The sequence below is a fragment of the Notechis scutatus genome, chromosome 3 (assembly GCF_049901735.1).
Source record: "Notechis scutatus isolate UNSWTSFEM ecotype Mainland chromosome 3, rNotScu1.2, whole genome shotgun sequence".
Taxonomy (NCBI): Eukaryota; Metazoa; Chordata; class Lepidosauria; order Squamata; family Elapidae; genus Notechis; species Notechis scutatus.
The window spans coordinates 17,736,125-17,754,979 of NC_142011.1; the positions used below are offsets into that span (position 1 = coordinate 17,736,125).

General features: G+C 43.1%; 1 protein-coding gene across 1 annotated transcript in view; it reads right to left on the minus strand.

Annotated features, from left to right (window-relative positions):
• Positions 1-5,068: 5,068 nt before the first annotated feature.
• RTF2 (replication termination factor 2) overlaps positions 5,069-18,855 on the minus strand; it is a 69,536-nt gene continuing 55,749 nt past the window's right edge. Inside the window, exons 6-9 of the mRNA XM_026664948.2 lie at positions 16,697-16,810; positions 7,400-7,454; positions 6,652-6,738; positions 5,069-6,002 (exon numbers count right to left, since the gene is read on the minus strand). Of these exons, the coding sequence (XP_026520733.2) occupies positions 5,815-6,002; positions 6,652-6,738; positions 7,400-7,454; positions 16,697-16,810 (444 nt within the window). The 3' untranslated portion in view covers positions 5,069-5,814. The remainder of the gene's footprint in view (positions 6,003-6,651; positions 6,739-7,399; positions 7,455-16,696; positions 16,811-18,855) is intronic.

The window sequence follows — 18,855 nt, forward strand, 5'->3', positions numbered from 1 at the left end:
CATAATTCATGCTCCCTTATGAAATCCTCTTGGCAGAGAAGTCTTTTTAGGGCCTATTTTATTTTTGGATTTAGGGCAAGTTATTTTTGTATTCTCGAGCTCTTAGTCTGGGAGAACAAAGTAGACGAGAACATATGCATAAACACTTGTACTTCTGTTATATTTTTAGACTTCTTGTGATTCATGCTATAAGCTTGATTACTTTTAGTTTGTTCCTGATTTCATTTTGTTGTTCTAAAATTGGACTTCCACTGGTTTTTACAATTTTGTTATGCATCACATTAAGCACAGGAGAAAAACAAATCAGTATAAAATCTGATAAACTAATATACCCATCAAGGTTGAAAGAGTTTTTAAATGCCTGTTAATTTTTAAATAGTTATCTGGACTAAACGTAGGAAATGGCCCATAAAAAGTTTATTCAACACTTTTCTTGAAAAGCACCTCTCAAAACTATCTACTCACTTGATACCAAATAGATCAATTTAGTGAGATTGGCTTGTTGGCCAGCTGTGATCTCAATTCTTTCCCTTTTATCGCCCCCCACCCCCTCCGACCCTAACCAGAAGGCACTGAATTCTAGTCTTGCCTTAGACACAAAGCGGATGACTTTGGGCCAGTCACTTTCTCTCACCCCTAGGAAGCAGGCAATGACAAACCACTTAACAAAACAAAGAAAACTGAAGAAACTACTTGGATAAGCAGTGAAACATTTCAAAAGAAAAAAAGTCCAATTGCCATGACTCAACTCCCATGTGCTTTGGAAAATCTTACAGAGAACCTGCAGGGCAGTGGTGGAATTCAATTTTTTTTTTTTACTACTGGTTCTGTGTGCGTGGCTTGGTGGGTGTGGCTTGGTGGGCATGGCAGGGAAGGTTACTGCAAAATCCCATTCCCTCCCCACTCCACTAACCTGCTTTCCAGCTCCGTTCTCCTGTCCAGGGCAACAAAGAAGACCCAGCCAATCAGCTGGGACTCAGGAGGCAGAGAATAGATGGGGGCGGGGCCAGTCAGAAGTGGTATTTCCGTTTCTCTGAACTACTCAAAATTTCTGCTACCAGTTCTCCAGAACAGGGCAGAACCTGCTGAATACCACCTCTGCTGCAGGGGTTAATTTAGGCCAGAGTTCCCCAACCTTTCTGGCTTGGCGACCCAGAGGGAGGGAGGGGCAGGTGCCATTATGCATGCATGCACATGCACGAATGGGGCTGCGCATGTGACACAAATGGGACGAGCACACTCGTGATGCAAACCTAGGTTGCGGCGTGTGTGCCACTCTGGGGCGATGCTAGTGTCCACACAATGTTGGCAGCAAAACTAGAGCGAGTGGGCATATGTGCATGTGTACAAATGCATGGGTACTGGCCAGTCACTCATGTGGCCCGGTGGCCAATAGGCCAAGGCCGGTAATGGGCTGCAGCCCACAGGTTGGGGACCCCTGGTTTAGGCAGTCCACCAATGATGTTGACTGAAAGGCGTGCACACATACACAAAAGAAGGCAGAAACAACTACTGAGGTTTTACATTGTAACATTATGTATGCTGCATTTTTGTAAGCAGCCTAATATTTCTGTCAAGAGAATCTAGCATTTTCCAGGTGAAAACAGAGTGGTTTTACTGCCTAGTCTTGAAAACCATGACGGAACACTTTTTTATAGCTCTTATCATGGATGTTTTAAGCTTTTCTGGGCATCTGCTTCCATGTTTGGGCAAGAGATTATAAGCAAAACTCATCCTTCATTCCACTTAGTTGCCTTAACATTTATTGATTATGGATTAACCTAACTTTGAAATTAACACTGCTTAGCAATGTGTAGCATGACTTTGTAACAAAGCTTACAGGTGATGAAGTATTTTTAAGAGACAGAAAATTTCTGGCTAAGCTGCAATTTCTACCAGCACTTACTATTTAGATAGGCTGTTGAGAATTATGCGCCAACAATATCTGAATATTTCTATGAACCAAAAGGTTTATATCTGATAAGTCATTTGCATTATTTCTCTAAGATTAACCGCCTCTCTGGAGAAAAAGCTAAGGTGATGTTGTCAAAACATATCTATGTTGTGATTTGGACTGTCATATTCTGCCTTCTATAATGAGAAATTAGCTTCTGTGCTTCACAATCAAAAACAAAAAAAAAGAAAGAGAAGAACAAGAGGAAAAGGTCAAACACTCATTTATAAATAGCATAGAGGAGAATGAGAAACCCTCACAATGTTTTGATCTGGGAGAAAATCCTCAAGGACGTAAAATTGTTTTTTATGGGTTAATAATTTAGAAGAAGAAAAATATTATGCAAATGATATGACAAACGGAGTGTGAAAAATATGACTAATTATGTGTATAAAATGGGAAATAATATTGCAGTTACTGAAGCTGGCACTTGTATAGTAGGAATGTTGCCCAAATAGTAAACACTGTTGTCTGATTTTGTACTCAGTTTTATTAATATTAGGGAAAGAAACACAAAAAGCATAAGGCAATGTCATTATTAGTGACATCTCAAATGTCTATGAAGATTCTCAGTCATTTAAAGGTGCTTTTCAAAAGGCAACAGGACTTTTTGGGTGAAAAATGAAATATTTTCAAGGAAAAAACCCAAGAAAGCGTAGTTACCTTTGGAAAAGCACCTCTGAGGTAACATCTTAAATGCCATATAGTTGCATATGCTTTTAAGAATCCCAAAACTTGTGACATCTTCTTCGAATGTTTAACTATACAAATAATCATCACTAGGCAGTGGTAGCACTAGCAAAATTCCCATTTGTATTAGTCTTGCAAGAATTTTCAAAAGCTTTGTGGAAACAAACACAAGGTGGCAGTACTGTTTTTCTCTTTATTGGTGCTCTTCAAATGTATAGTTCAGCTCTCATCATCCTCAGTTAGCATGGCCATGTTGTATTGGAAGACATTATGGAAACAGCCTGCATTGTCTTTTTGGCCAAAAAGAGGTGATGAATTAATTCATCTGGAAACTTAACGCTATTGAGGAGTAACTGAAGAAGTACTGCCGGCCATGGATTTCGGGTACAGTATTAATTTGGACCAATGGCAAACAACATGGGAAAGAAATAAAAAGGTTACCATGGCCACTGCATATAAGGAAAATTTGCTCAAAATGTTTTATCGATGGCATCTTCCACCAGCCAGATTGGCCAAGATGTATAAAAGCCAGACCTCAAATTGTTGGAAATTCTTAATAGAATGGGGAATGTATTACCATGCATGGTGGTGCTGCAAAAAAGTGCAGAAGGGGGAAGTGGCTGGAGGAAATGTTGGGTTTTAAATTAGATCATCTACCAGAATGCTTTCTATTAGGAATTATGTCAAAAAACCCCCACAAAGATGAGCTTTATTTGATTATACACATTATTACTGCAGCAAAGATAGCATTTGCCCAAAACTGGAAAGAGACAGACATACCAAGTGAAGAAGTAATAAACAAAATCTTGATATGTGCTGAAATGGACAAGCTAACTTTAGAAATGAAAAACAAAGATGAGTCGGCATATTACACAATTTGGGATAGATTCTATCACTGGTGGGAGCAGAGAGGAAGGTCTTAAGTTGGGAAAGGAGTTGCTGAGAGGATAAATGATTGGATGAGATGAAAAGAGGACGAATAATGTTGGAAATAATGTTGGAAATGTAATATGTGATCCCATACATACGAGCCCAGAAAACAAATGTATATATGTATATATTTGAATAATTGTATATAGGAAAATTTATATACCGGTATATGCGATACTGACCAAAAGTTATGTCAAACCAACTTCACTATGCTCAATGTTTTTAATTGTTTTGTTCAATAAAATATTTTTTTAAAAAAAAGAAGTACTGCCAAATTAAACAGAATCAGTTTTTGAAAAACTCAGTTTCAACTGCCCTTCGGTCCTGACAAAAATTGAGCAGTGCTAATCCAAGATTAAGATGACCTGGTTATGTTAGCAATCCATAGCTGGATATGTAGTACTACTGTAATATTAATGCAGTAAAAATAGTTGTTGGGAGGTGGGGAAGAAAGGACTGGAATTTTATGCACTTTCTCACTCTTCCTCTGTATGACAATATTTACAATACTTTTCAAATGCATTGTGTTACTTTTAATATTCAGGGATTTCTTTACAGGTTTGGTTGTTGTTTTGCATTTTGACTTTCTCCTTTCTGACTCACCTGAATGTCCTTTGATATACTCATTTAGCTACTTACATTGAAAAAAAGAAAATAACATGCTTGTGACATTTAGTAATTTCAACAGCTTTGTCAAATTGTCCTTTCTGATCTCTGGCCTACCCTTTCCAAATGAAGTATTAGATGTCTCTCTCTGATCCTGCTTGACCACTGAGTTCTCAACTGCAGATTCCTTCTCCAACTATACCTGGATTCACAAAGACAACCCCCTCCCATAGTACAAATACAACTCTAGCAATGTCTAACAATCAACCAACACTTCCTTCATTATGCAGAAGCTCTGAAGTTCTCTAGAAGAAATCTTGAAAGTTCATACATTCACTTGTGCATTCTTGTCTGTCCTAATCAAGGCCTTAAAGATCAATGGTGTGTGTTTACTTTTCACTGAATTACTTTGGGTGTTCCAATTTCTCGGACGGAGGGGAGAGGATGGGACAATCCTCTAGACTCCAATGCTCAGGAAAATAGTCTCTTTTGCAGCATTGATGAAACACTGTATCAACTCTCACTTGTCAAAGCCTTTGGTCTTTGGTGGAAGTAGGGCTTTTTCATTAAGGCCTTGGGGAATTCTGAGGAAACTTTTTATTCAGAGGAGAATGTAACATTAAAATACCTTCATCAGAATGTCTCATCTCTACTTAAGATTGCTTAATTTTTTTACCAAGAACTTTGCATTCAACAAGGGAATATTCTATCTCTTATTTTTCATCCAACTTCTAACAAATTATGAGTCCTACACTTCGCAAATACTAGCCTCCAAAAGAGTTCATAAGTCACAATTACATGTTCACTGTTTGCAATTCTTTTGATCCAAAATCTTAAAAAAAGTTGTGCTGAGTTGCATAAAGCTGAATCACATACTAGACTGCAAGATGAATTATTCAATTAGTTTTATTTCAACATACAAGGTTTCAGAATGTTACAAAACACTGTTAGCTCTTTTTTTGTAGAAACTGCAGAATTAAGGTGATAATTTAAAACAATCAGCAATATAAGAACTCTTAGATCAACAAGAGCTATATCACGAAAGATGAACAAGCTAGAATAAAGACTGCAAAAGTGTGATGGTGGCTCATCACTCCACAAACGTTCTTGGACATTTTGTTCATGAATCATCTTCAGGATTAGGACCTATTAAATTAATCTCACATTTTGACAACAGGATAGGGAAATGTCTCAAGTGGCATCTGTAACAAATCTAGACAAAAATCGAATAGGTTGATGTAATCCTGGCCTCTATCTTTCTACTCACAATTTTGAAAATTCCTACTAAAGTAAATTGATAGAAAATGCTTACAAGATACCAACTGTGGCTATGTACTCAGATGCAGCCTAATTATTCAGATTAAGCAGAACCTAGTTGAAATAAGCAGTTCCTCACTTCTAAAAGGACATCAAGCAATCATTTTTATGATGAGTACTTACTCAAAGTAGATGCCCTTTAAAATCCAAGTTTAGCTACCTTTTTTAATGATCTCCTCTTCAAAACTATGTTGGTTTGTTTTTGAAGCTGTTTCGTTATTGAAAAGAGCACTATTTCCTAAAACAAAAGCTTCTATAAGAAGAAAGCAACAGGTGGCAAAAAGCAGGGCATGCTCGAAATCATAAAATTTTCTATTTCAGAAATAGTACGCGGTGTGTGTGATCCAATTGGAAGACTCTTCCTTAGAGCGTTTGGCCGAGCTGTGGGAAGTAAAAATAGACTTGTACGCTTCTGATTTCTCCCCACTGGCTACAGAGGACCTCTTCACAGGTTCTGTTGCACCTTTGATGCTTTTTTCAGAGAAAGATGGTGCTTTTTCACTGACTGCCATAGAACAGAGGACAAAGAAAATAAGGAACATGGGTTCTCTATTGATAAAGTAGCATGTACATACAAATAAACAATATATTCCTTACTAAACAGTCATACCCCAAATTTTAGGTTGCTTGAAAGTATTAGTTTCCCTAATTTTTAACTTTTGTATCTAAATATTATTTTAAGAACAGAATAACTTTTTATCCAAAAGATTTGATAAAGATACATAATAATCATCATCTGTATAATTATCTAAATGTGGATACAATATACTTTTCACATAAATATTTACATCTCAAAAGTTTAGTCCTCTGAGGCATAACAGGGAATCTTTCAGGTATTGCTAACTTAAAGACAACACAGCAGTCAATTAGATCTGCCAAGAACAAAATTCAAGCAAGCTGCTTAGCATAGTTGCATATTTCACTTTCAATTTTTACTTAAGATGGAAGCCTGGTTAGTTTCCGTAAGTTTAAAACTCAACACTTAACCGTGATTAACAGCAATAGGGAAAGTACTCTCAATAAGAAAGGAACTTAATTCTGTAAACTCTGATCTTTCAGTTTATGGAAGTGAAGAGGACACTTGGCTGCAACAGCTTCACCTAGTACTACTGAATGGAGGATTTATAAATTAGGTTTGAAAATGTTACACAAACCTGTACTCTTGCAGAAGGCAATGCTTCTCTTTTCTCCAGTTTGCGTAATATCTTTTGCAGTATTTACTTGAGATGGACTCTGTGAATCTGTATAATGGTAAAAAAGGTAAAACGGTGCAGCATGGATTAGTTCTATTATTGAAACTCTTTTTTTCAATTATATTACTTTGTGACTGACACAGGAAGACAAGTCTCCATCAGGCTATTCTTGAGAAGCAACAACTGACTGAATTTTGAAAGAAAAGAGGAAAAAGTAGGAGGACTGTCAATGTTTGCCTACTTTTTTTTTTTTTTTTTCAGAATGAGGACATTTGTGTTAAGTTTTAACGGCATAAACTTTGTACCTACTTTTTTCCAATCTCATCACTTGGTGTTCAACTATCATGTTTTACCAAGTACATTACACCTAGCACTAATAAATCGGAAAAAATGGGAAATCTAAAGACATAAATGTTTGTGCAACTTGATAATCTTTGTGGTAACCTTGGTTAAACTTCTTTGGCATAACCATGTGTAACAACCTTCTGATTAATTTATGATTCAACGTACTCTGAAAAGCCAAAAAAAACCAGTTAATTCAATAAGAAGATTCTGCAGACTCACTCAATATATAGTTTTCATACAATAAAAGAGCTCACAATCCTTGCAATAAACAACAGAATAAAAATATACATTTTATTTATTTTGATTTATAAGACCTTTAATCTTTTTTCTGCATTAATAACCGAACCCAACGTAAACAACTCACCTTCAGCGGCTTCCGATTTCACAATGGTCTCTACTGCTTTAGATTTCTTAGACTTCTGAAACAAAAGAAACAAAGCAGAAACGATTTAAGAAGCTCAGCGACTAGCAAAATCCAAAGATACATATGATAACTACGAATATTCTTGACTGGGATGTGCTTTACACATTCATTCATCCTTGCTTTTGACTTCCAAAACTACACAATCTACTCATCTAAAGGCAAGGCTATATATTTCTAAGTCCATTTTTATTTTATAATGTTGAAAGGCAAGTATATAAGTATGTACTGGGAAAAAATTATGAAGCAAACGTGCTTGTCCTAAGAGAAAATTTGTATTCTGAATCCAGATGTATTGTCAATATGCACTTCTGGCAGATATTCCAGTAAGGCCGAGGTGCCAAAATGGCCTGCGGGATGCTTAGATCTGGCCCTGGAAACAGCGAAGGACCAGCCCACGGTGTCTCTGCCAGAGAAAATGGAACTTGGACCTCAGCGTGCCCTCTCAAGCTCTGTTTTTGCTGGCAGAGGATTGCAGGAGGCTGTCGCAGCTGGAAATGGAACTTGGGAGCCCGTTTTTGCTGGCAGAGGGTTCATGTCACCATAGGTGCCCTCAACATGAGTGACACCAAGCTGGCCAAGCCCACCCTGGCCTCCCAAGGTCAAACACAACCCTGATGTAGCCCTCAATGAAATTGATTTGACACCCCAGTAAGTAAGGCGTTCATAGGTCTAATGAGCAAAGCCAGCATGAAAACTATGCAGTCGACTTCGTTTTCTGGACCAAAGAAGGGAAGTTGCTATATTTGAGTTTGGAAATCAATTGTCTCTTATATGAGGTTTAGGTTGTCGGAGTTTTCAAAAAAGAAGACAACTACTAAAAAAAACCAAGTGTACCATAGCAATGCATCGAAAGTACACACAGAAATATGTCAAGCAAATTTAATTTCAAGAGATGGATGTTTGTATAATCTGTCATCCACTAGATGGCATACTATCGTTTCATTCTAGAGAAATAAATTAAGAGAAGATGGCTTTTGGTTTTTTAAAACCCTTTTCTCACTCCTGAGTAGGTCGATAATTGACCTTAAAAGGTATTATTGATTGAACTCAGTGTGATCACTAAGCACCTTAGAGCATCTTGAAACCTTAACAAGATTCTATAACAGATATAACAGATAATCAAAGTTGGAAGGGACCTTGTAACAAGGTAATCTAGTCCAACCCCCCGCCCAAGTGGGAGACCCTACACCATTTCTGACAAATGGCAGTCCAATCTCTTCTTGAAGGGTTCAAGTGATGGCGCTCCCACAACTTCCGAGGGCAAGCAGTTCCATTGGTTGATTGTTCTCACTGTCAGAAAGTTTCTCCTTATTTCCAGGTTAAATTTCTCCTTGTTCAGCTTCCATCCATTATTCCTTGTCTGGCCTACAGGTGCTTTAGAAAATAGCTTGACCCCTTCCTCTCTGTGGCAGCTCCTCAAATATTGGAACACTGCTATCACTGTCTCCCCTGGTCCTTCTCTTCACTAACTAGATTCTAAACAAATTTGTATTTTGAAATAAGACAAAACAATTATTTGGTGGAGTGGGTCAACTGCAAAATCTACTGGAAGACTAGTCTTACCAGTCCATTCCCAAAATTCAACATCTATTTTTCTTTTAAGTTTGGACATTCATATTTTTGTTTCCTCTCCTTGATGGTCTTCAAACTTAGGGTAATGAAACATAATGCCTATCTAATGACCTACAGGTCGTTACATAAGTAGTGTGCTGAAGTTTTGAGTGTTTTTTTTTTTAAGAGGTGTGTGTTTTTTTGAGATGCGTGAAAAGACCCGTAGTAGAGTGAGTCAGTATTATAGTGAATGAACTGCCTGCAATTTGGCAGTTCAAATCTCACCAGGCTCACGGTTAACTTAGCCTTCCATCCTCCAAGGTGGGTAAAATGGGCGTTGGTTCTTACCTGATACGCCCCTTCTCGGCGAGCCGCGAGGAGCATCCAGAGACTGGGATGTGCTTCTGAGTCCTCTTCTTGCAGGCTGAGCTTTAGATGAGGAAACGCTCCGCCCCTCACGTGGTATCGCGCAGCGTCTCCCCAGTTTTTGCGATAACGAGAAGAGGAGGTTATTAATTCTTTCTAATCTACTATTGGCTCCTTGGCTGAAGCAAGAGTCCCCACCAGACGGAGAAATTAGGGTGGGGCTGGATGCTCCTCGCGGCTCGCCGAGAAGGGGCGTATCAGGTAGAACCAACGCCCATTCTCCCTCGAGCCGCTCGGAGCATCCAGAGACTGGGACATACCAAAGCTGGGCTGTCCTACGGGTGGGACTCCGTCTGGCCCGAAGGCCCCTCCGGATCACTGATGATCCTCTGTAAGACCCGTCGGCCAAAAGAGGCCTCCGCTGAGGCGTACGTATCTATTTTATAATGTCTGATAAACGGGGACGGAGAGGTCCAGGTGGCTGCCCGACAAATGTCAGCGATGGGGGCTTGCGTGGCCCAGGCCGCCGAGGTGGCTGCACTTCTGGTGGAATGGGCGGTTATTCCACCCGGAGCGGGCAGGGAATGGGAAAAGTAGTACCTCGCAATGGTGGCCCTGATGCAGCGACTGATGGTTGAAGGAGAAACCCTAAGCCCCAGTGACCTGGGTTGAAAGGATAGGAAGAGGGATTCCGACTTTCTCATGGATTGAGTGCGCTTAATATATATACGCAAGGCCCTTCTAACATCTAGGGAGTGCCAGAGGACCCCCTGCCCCTGGAGGGCCTAGGGCAAAAGTTTGGTAGAACCAGATCCTGTGACCTATGGAAGGGAGAGTTGACTTTTGGTAGGAAGGTGGGGCCGGGACGAAGGACCACTCGGTCTGCATGGAACACGCATAGATCGCTCCTGACTGACAGAGCTGCTAATTCCGAAACTCGACGAGCAGAAGTAATAGCTACTAGAAAAACTACCATAAAGGTGAGAAACTGAAGGGATGAATCCCTCAAAGACTCGAGCGGGGAGCGAGTAAGATAAACGAGGACCTTGATGAGGTCCCATGTGGGGAACCTGTGAACAGTGGGAGGGCACAGGTTGGTGGCGCCCTAAGGAAAGATCTAATTCGGGGGTGATGAGAAAGGGAACCGTAGTTATCACAGGAGACCACGGTCGAGAGGGCAGAAAATTGTAGTCTCAGGGTGTTAGGTGCGAGCCCTTGCGAAGGCCTTCCTGAAGAATTCTAGGATCTGAGCCACAGAAAGAGAGAGGGGATCAATCTGAGACCCGCTACACCACTGCAGAACCCCTTCCAAGTGGCATCATAAATTCGTGTAGTGGAAGGTCGCCTGGCGTAAAATAGTGTCGATGACTTGACTGAGGGCTTCTCACTAGTCAGGCGGATCCGCTCAACCTCCAGACGGCTAACTGGAGCCATGAGGCTCCGGATGCAGAAGGGCCCCTGAGAGAGGGGACCCAATCCGGGGATCCTCCATGGGGCGTTACCGATAAAAAGCGGAGGTCCGCAAACCACGGACGCCTGGGCCAATAGGGAGCCACCAGGAGAAGGTCTGCCCTCTCCTGAATGAGTTTCTGTGTTACTCTGGGAACTAACGGGAGCGGAGGGGAGGCATATAGGAGCCCTGGGGGCCATGGGCAACGCATGGCGTTGTGATTCTCCGACCGGTGAGACGGATACCGGGAGAAGAACCGTGGAAGCTGAGTGTTGGACGGAGAGCGAAAGGGTCCACCACCGGAAGGCCGAATATTCTGGACGCTTCCTCGAATAGGGATGGATGGAGACGCCATTCTGCCTGGACCACCGTGGCCCTGCTCAGCCAGTCCGCCTGAGTATTGTCTACTCCGGAGATGTGTTCGGCTTTTAGAGATAGGAGGTTGGATTCTGTCCAGCGGCAAAGGCGCTCGGCTTCCCTCATTAGCTGGATGGACTGGGTGCCCCCTTGCCTGTTGATATGGGCATTGGCCGTGGCGTTGTCCGTGAGCGAGAACGTGATGTTTGCGGATCTGAGGAAAAACTGCACAGGGCCAGATGGACAGCGTGAAGCTCTAGCCAATTGATACTGCACCTCTGCTCGGTCGGCGACCATTTGCCCTGTGCCGAGAGCGAGTCGAGATGAGCGCCTCAACCGGACAGGCTTGCGTCCGTAGTGACGGAGAGTCATTGAGGTACCGCGAAGAGGTGGCCTCTGTTGATGGCGGGATTGGTCCACCAGAGAAGAAACGAGAGGACCCTTGGAGGGACCCTGATTCTGGCCTTGAGTTGCTTCTTCCGGATCGTTGGAGCAGGAGCAGGAGCCACTGGAGGATCTACTGAGTAGACGGGCCCAGGGAATAATAGAGATGGGTGACACCATTTTGCCCAACAATTCAGAGAAGTCCAGCAAGGCCACCCTCCTTGAGCGGCTGCTCTGTTTGACCAGGGCTTGAATGCTAAGGAACCTCTCCGGAGAGAGGAAAACTCTTTGAGAAACGGAATAAATTATGGCACCCAAGAGGTTGATTCGGGTGGAAGGGGTAAGTTGGCTCTTTGCCAATTGACTAGAAACCCGTGTGCCCATAAGGCGAGAGGGTGACCCTGGTATCCCTGACTGCCTGGGATTTGGACGGGGATAGAATAAGGATAACGTCCAAGTAGCAGTGGAGCGGACGGGAGCGCTCCTGAGATGAGCCGCCAGGGCCGCCGGGACCTTGGTGAAGGTCCGGGGGCCAATGCCAGTCCAAAGGGTAGGGCCACGTATTGATAGTGAAGGCTATTATGACAGAACCTGGGGAATTTGAATGGGAGGGCCCTGATTGGAATATGGAGGAATGCCTCCGAAAGATCTATGGAAGATAACCAGTCTCCCCGCCTGGAGCCTAAAAGAATAGATTGCAAGGAGTGCATATTGAACCTACGCTGGATAAGGTGACGGTTGAGCCATTTCAAGTCCAGGATGACTCTCCAACCCCAGAGTGCTTGGGCACCCCAAAGAGATGGGAGTAAAAGCCCTTTTCTCTCTGATTCGGAGGGACAGGTTGCATGGCCTGGATGTCAAGAAGATGATGGATGGCTGCATCCATTGGTGCACGTTGGAGGGATCCCTTGAGGAGGGGGATGGGATGAAGTAATCAGGGGGCGGACCTGAACTCCAGGCGAGACCAAACCTGATTGTGTCCCTAACCCATGCATCGGATGTGGATATGTCCCATTGGGCAGCGAAGTGGCTGAGCGGCCGCCAATGGGGAGGGAGGAAGAAGCTCCACCTTCTGCGGTAGGGCCTTCCTCCCGATCCCGAAAAAGAGTCTCTTGTAGCTGCCACCGCGTCTGGTCCTGTCGCCCGGGACCGGCGGTCCTGGGATCGGAAGGAAGGGGGTCTAGGGTATCTGGGCGGGAAGGGGGTATCTTACTGCTGTCCTGGTGTGCTCTGAGATTGGAAGCGGGGACGTGTTCCTTGAGCTGACGTAGCCAGCGGATAGAGGACCTTGTGAAAAAGGAGCGGCCATAGCTGATTTAATGGCCCAGGCGTCATTATAGGTGGGCCCTGCGCAGCACCAACTCCGCCCGCATGTCATCAGGTTTCAAGGCCTCTAGGGCCTCACAAGGGGTAGAGGAGAAAACCAGACCCACAATGGGGTCATCAAGTTCCGGAATGTTCAGAAGGCTAGATAGTGCCGAATCGAGATTAAGGAATCTCTTGTCTTGGCTAGAGGGTGTAGGAGGGGTCCCTGTGGAGGTGAGTTGCTTCGCTACCGGATCCACGAAGATGGAAGGGGAAGGGATGACCTCAGCTTCCACCACTGGTTGGGTGAAAATGGAGTCCTCCGGGCCCTCTGGGACGGGGGGAAGGTTTGCAGGGGACTGGGGAAGAAGGCCAGAGACATACTTGGCCTTAAGGAGGAGGGACTTGAACATGTGCGGCTTGAACAGCCCCCAAAAGTGGGTTGGTCGGGGAAGTGCCCTCGTCCTCCGACATCTCCCCTTCATGATGTCAGCCTCTAAGAGGGTTTCACTGTAGCGGGAGGATCCCATCTGGGAGTCCTCTTCCTCTTCCCTGAAATCCCCAAAGTCCCCTTCCTCCTCCACCTGGGCCCCAACCGGAGGAGGGCTGTCCCTCTGAGAGAGTACCTGATCAACCGGGGGACCGGTTGTGGAAGGAGATCTGATGGATAAAGAGTCGTGCTCGGAGGCTCATGGAGAGAAGACTGATCTGGTCATGTGTTGTAGTCCTCTGCAATGCTCTGGCGGATGGCTGATTCCATCCAAGCCCTGATGTGAGGCGGAACCTCGGAGGTAGAGGTTCGTCCTGGCGCAGACCAGCAGCAGTGGGTGTAAAAGTGGTTGGAGGAGGAAGTAATGACGGCTCCGGGCGGGACTCCTGAACGCCTGTCAGACTCTTTTTCCAACGCTTTGTGGCGCCTTGAGGCGTCACGTTGGGAGGCCTTGGAAGGTTCCTTGTCCTGTCTAGAGCCCTTAGGTTCCTTGTCCTGCCTGCGCAAGTAGTGGGACTTTGCCTTAGCCTTCAAGGAAGGACGTTTAGAGGGATTGTCGTCTGCCATGTTAGATAATAAATACTAGCAAGGGCGGTTGGCTCGCCCAGATCAGGCCTGGATGAGGCCGGGTGACGATGAAGCTGGCCCGCTCCCCTTTTGGAATTTGTTATGTACGGAGATAACAGAAATATATATACTCTAATTTGTAATTTTTCTTCTCCCTTTATTTATTTTTATGTTTTATACCAGGTGAATATACAGGTTCTACGTATACCTCTATATATCTATGAGAAATATTGGTGTACAAAAAGAATTTTTTTTTTTTTTTTGTATTTGTATTTCACATTAGGTGACAATATGCAATACATTAGCTTCAGGAGCTAAACAGCCCCTGGTTTTAAAAATATCATATATATTATTATTATTATTATTATTATTATTATTATTATTATTATTATTATTATTATTATTATTATTATTATTATTATTTTTTTCAATGTCATTGTAACTTTGAACAGTCACTAAACAAGCTGCTGCAAATCAAGGATAATATGCATTGTAGCCACAGATTTTTCAATGGGATTAAAACCCTCTGTCAGGAATTGAACTCTTGGTGTTTTTTTTTTTTTTGAAATCTATAGAAACAGTAACCGTAACAGGAGAACTGTATCTCAGTACAGGCCAATCAGTCAAATAAACGCCTGAGGCCTAGAGTTGAAGAGGGGCCTCTGGCAGCAGGCCTCCAGACAAGAAAAATAAAACCGGAGGGGGCTGCAACTTCGCCCCGAAGCGGGCTGCGGGAGGCCAACAAGTAATAAAGGAGCGGGCCAGGTGGAAGAGATGGGCAGCTAAGCTTTAACCCAAGGCCTGGAGCTCCAATTCACCGCAGCTAAAGTATTTAAAAATGGCGCCCGACCACGATGCGGAGCCAAAATGGCGGCCGCAAGCTGAACCGTCGGGACGCCGGGACGGAAAAGGAGGGCTTGCTGGTCAGCTCAGCTCCTAGGGCCCTAGGGCGATGACCCTCCCGATCGGCGTTTAGGGTGGGGGGAATCCAGCAATAAAAGAAATGCGTGCCACGAGGCAACGCGGAGAGCAGCGACGCGATCTGATAAGGGTGGGGGGTCGCGCTATCGCGCTGCGAAGCCCACAGCTTCGCCCCAGGGACGGGGAAATTTTTCCCTTAAGTCCAGACCCTTTGCGCAGGAGGAGGAAGGAAAGGCAAACCTTATGAAGACGAAGTTGGAATAGGCAAGAAATAGGCAAGAAATGTACGATCAGCCAAGGAGCTCTCTGAAAACACAGCCTGACTCTTCGAGGCTGAGCAAAGACTGGGGAGACGCTGCGCGATACCACGTGAGGGGCGGAGCGTTTCCTCATCTAAAGCTCAGCCTGCAAGAAGAGGACTCAGAAGCACATCCCAGTCTCTGGATGCTCCGAGCGGCTCGAGGGAGAATGAGGACCCAAATTGTTGGGGGCAAGATGCTGACATTGTAAACCACTTAAGAGAGGGCTGTAAAACACTATAAAGCAGTATATAAGTCTAAGTGCTATTCCTATTGCTAAACAATGCCTCCATCAACACTTTTAGGCTTCAAAACCAGGATATTACATACAGATATACATAATCCATATATGGCTAGGATGTTTTGTTTGGCTGCATAATCCAAGACTTTATGAATTATTACAAGACAAGAGATTAATTCAATGTTTTTTTCATATTTAATATTGAAAATCAATGTGAAACTTCTCCTTTTTTTGATCAATGATAGAATGGACTGAAAACAACAGAAGGGCCTCATAGGGTTAAAAGTTGGCCTAATCAGATGGGGTTATGGACCTTCTGAAAAGAATAGAGCTGGCTACAGACATGGCTTAACTCCATCCATATTCCCCCGCTTTCTCTCCCCACTTTTCATACTATTTGGTCTTATTACATTTTTGGGGGGAAATTCAGAAGCTGGCGACACACAGCTTACTAAAGGTTCTGCCTCTAGATAGAGGTCAAAAATTTTTTTTTTTATGATAATCAACAGCTGTTACATTCTTTACGGACCAAACGTTGGTGAAAATGTAGTCAAGGATCTAACAGGCTGTGAACCTCTATTGGCTGAAATCCAATGAACCGTGTTAAGTGTCTTGAACGGAAGCCGATGTTTTTGGCATGTAAAATTGCTTATTCAAAGGCTATTGAGAAGCCATTTAGACTACGCTTTGGTGTTCTGTGATGAGTTCCACTGGGCACAGCAATGTTATTGGGGAGCAGAAATTATCTGAGTAACGTTTATTATCGTAAAAAACTGAAGTTCCAGGCGGTGATGGGTTTCAAAGTAGGTTACCACCGGTTCAGTGGGCGTGGCTTGGTGGGCACGCTTATCGCAGGCACACACTTTGCGTGCACATACGTGCATGCCAAACACACGCACGTGCTCACACTTTGTATGCACGTGCGTGTGCGCCAAATGTGCACTTTGCGCACGCGCAGAGGCTTTCCGACTCACCTCCTGCAATCCTGCACTCTCCCTGTCGCTTCAAGCAGCTGCCATGAGGGCCATCTGCTGTGCCACGCAAAGCAGCTGCGCTTCAAAAGCAGGGAATAAAGGCGAGTATGGGAGCCTGGGCAGGCGGTCGGGCCCAACTGCAGCTCCTCAGAGAGAACCAGTCTGTTCTTCGCTGAACTTTGGTGCTACCGGTACGCCAAAACCGGTAGAATAACACCACTGGTTCCATTCCCCCCCCCAATTCCTCCAGAACCAAGAACTTCCATGCCAACCCTGTCCTTATTTTATCCCTGTATCTGCATATAACTCCAGAAAATGTATTTAGACCTTACCTTCCCTAATTTACTTTTCAGCTTTCGCTCCTCCATTCTTTTCTTTAGCATCTCTACGTCCTCTTTACTGCCATTAAGGACAATCACATCGTCATCTTGAAAGGGGACCCCACACTTTAATAAGAAAAAAAAAGAAAAAGAGAAAGTGGCTGTTTATGATACAGTACAGTTCCAAACAGAAGCTAAAAAGTAAAAGACATGTTATTCATACTGCAAATATTTTATTAACCCCCCCAAAACCACAAAACCACCTAGATTTAAATGTGTACTTTTATCACAGATCTGTAATTCAGGTGTCTGTTTTCTCTGCCATGATTAATTCGTCAGGCAAGCCACGTAACTTTTTAATCATTTTCATTCATTCAGCAAGGATATTTAACAGGAAATGCCTGTATTCTCCGCCCCTCAAACTTTATTAAAATAAAGCTTTACACATAAAATAAACATAGCGAACATAATTCATCGAACAAAGTCATTGGGGAAAACTGGATCCGCTTAACGACCATGTGATTCACTTAAGTAAGATAAAGGTGCGTTCCTATCAGACTTCTCCCAAAGAACTTTGGCAGACTTCCATGGGACTATTTATAACTGGTTGAGACTCATTACGGGCTGTGAATGATGATAATTCACAGCCATTGAACTAAAATAAAAGGGTTTTAGATTTAACGTGTGTTTGTTGGTGTGTCAGGAAGTCTTGGTCAGAACAATAAACTCAACATTCAGGAGGGTTTGGCTGATTTGAACATTATGCCCTATCCAACAAAATGTAATTCAGTGGTGAGAAAATAAGATCCTACATATAGGCAAGAAAAACCAAATGCAGAAATATACTGTAGAATGGTTCAATAGTAGCAACTGTGAGAGGGATCTAGGTGTCCTAGTAGGCCACCACTTAAGTACAAGCCAGCGGTGTGCTGCAGCTGCCCAAACAACTAATGCATCAACAGAGGGATAGTTTCAAGATCACATGAAGTATACTGGACCCTAGAAAGAATGCAGAGAAGAGCAACACAGTTGATAACGGGTCCTGAGACTAAACCTACAATGAACGAAGGAAGTCAAATATACACGTCTCAGGATAATGTTACAGGATCCAATCTGAGCTGGTCACCAGGACCAGGGGTTTAATCTTCTGAACTTTCGGACTCGAGCTGAAGCCCAAACTCATTCTCTCTACCAGAATGTGTATTAGTATTCATTAAACAGCACATTCAGAGCTGTGGCTTGTGGCCTTCCATTACTTGATTTACTGTGTCCTTAAATTCTGTTTTTCCTGTTACAGCATATCCGTCTTGCTATACAATTGTGGTTGTGGTCTATGTGCAGCAAACTGTTACAGTAAATTTAAGGTTTTTATATCAGAATACGGGAAGCAAAGTGCTGGAGATACGCTGAAGGACAAAAGTACTGATGAGTTTCTGGTATAATCTTCATCTGAAAAGAAGAAACACCAAATATAAAACAATCCCTCCAACCAGCAACCAACCCACAAAAAGAGATCTGGGAAGAATAAACAGACAAATAAACTGCTTCCATTACTGTAACTTCATCAGATTTAATAGAATTGTCCCATCTTAAAAGTCTTGGGAAAAATATCTGGTCTTTGTTTTGAGGAATATACAGTAGTAAAAATACTGATATCGATGGAAGCGATATCAAGAAACACTGAGGTTCATGCAAAGAAGAGCTATGGCTTCCGTCTACAAGTAAACATAACTCACTCAGTGTCAGACCTGCCTCAACTTGAGTCTCTAAGAAAGAACAATCCTCAACTCCATTTATTGAGAAAAGATATCGTATATTAGGGGTCAAATGAAGCACAATTAAGACAAAGCCAAAACTGAAATCCCCAAGTGTAACTTTCCCCATTTCTTCCTCATAGGTTCTTCCCCTTGCTTGCCCCCATTGTCCAGTCAAATTCAAAGAACATGTTTTTGGAAAGGTCACTAGATTTGGTATGCAGCCATGTTCCGTTCTCAGCCATTTGACCCTGAAGCCTTTCGTTTCCCTTGAAGCCTCCTCCCTTTTATCTAGCCTCCCATGAGTTCATGGTAGCCGATACTGAATGACTGGAAAGTGCAAGCATGAGGTGGAAGCTGACGCTTAGGTTCGGTATCTAAATTATATTTGGAATGTCAAAAAAATAGAGAGAGTAA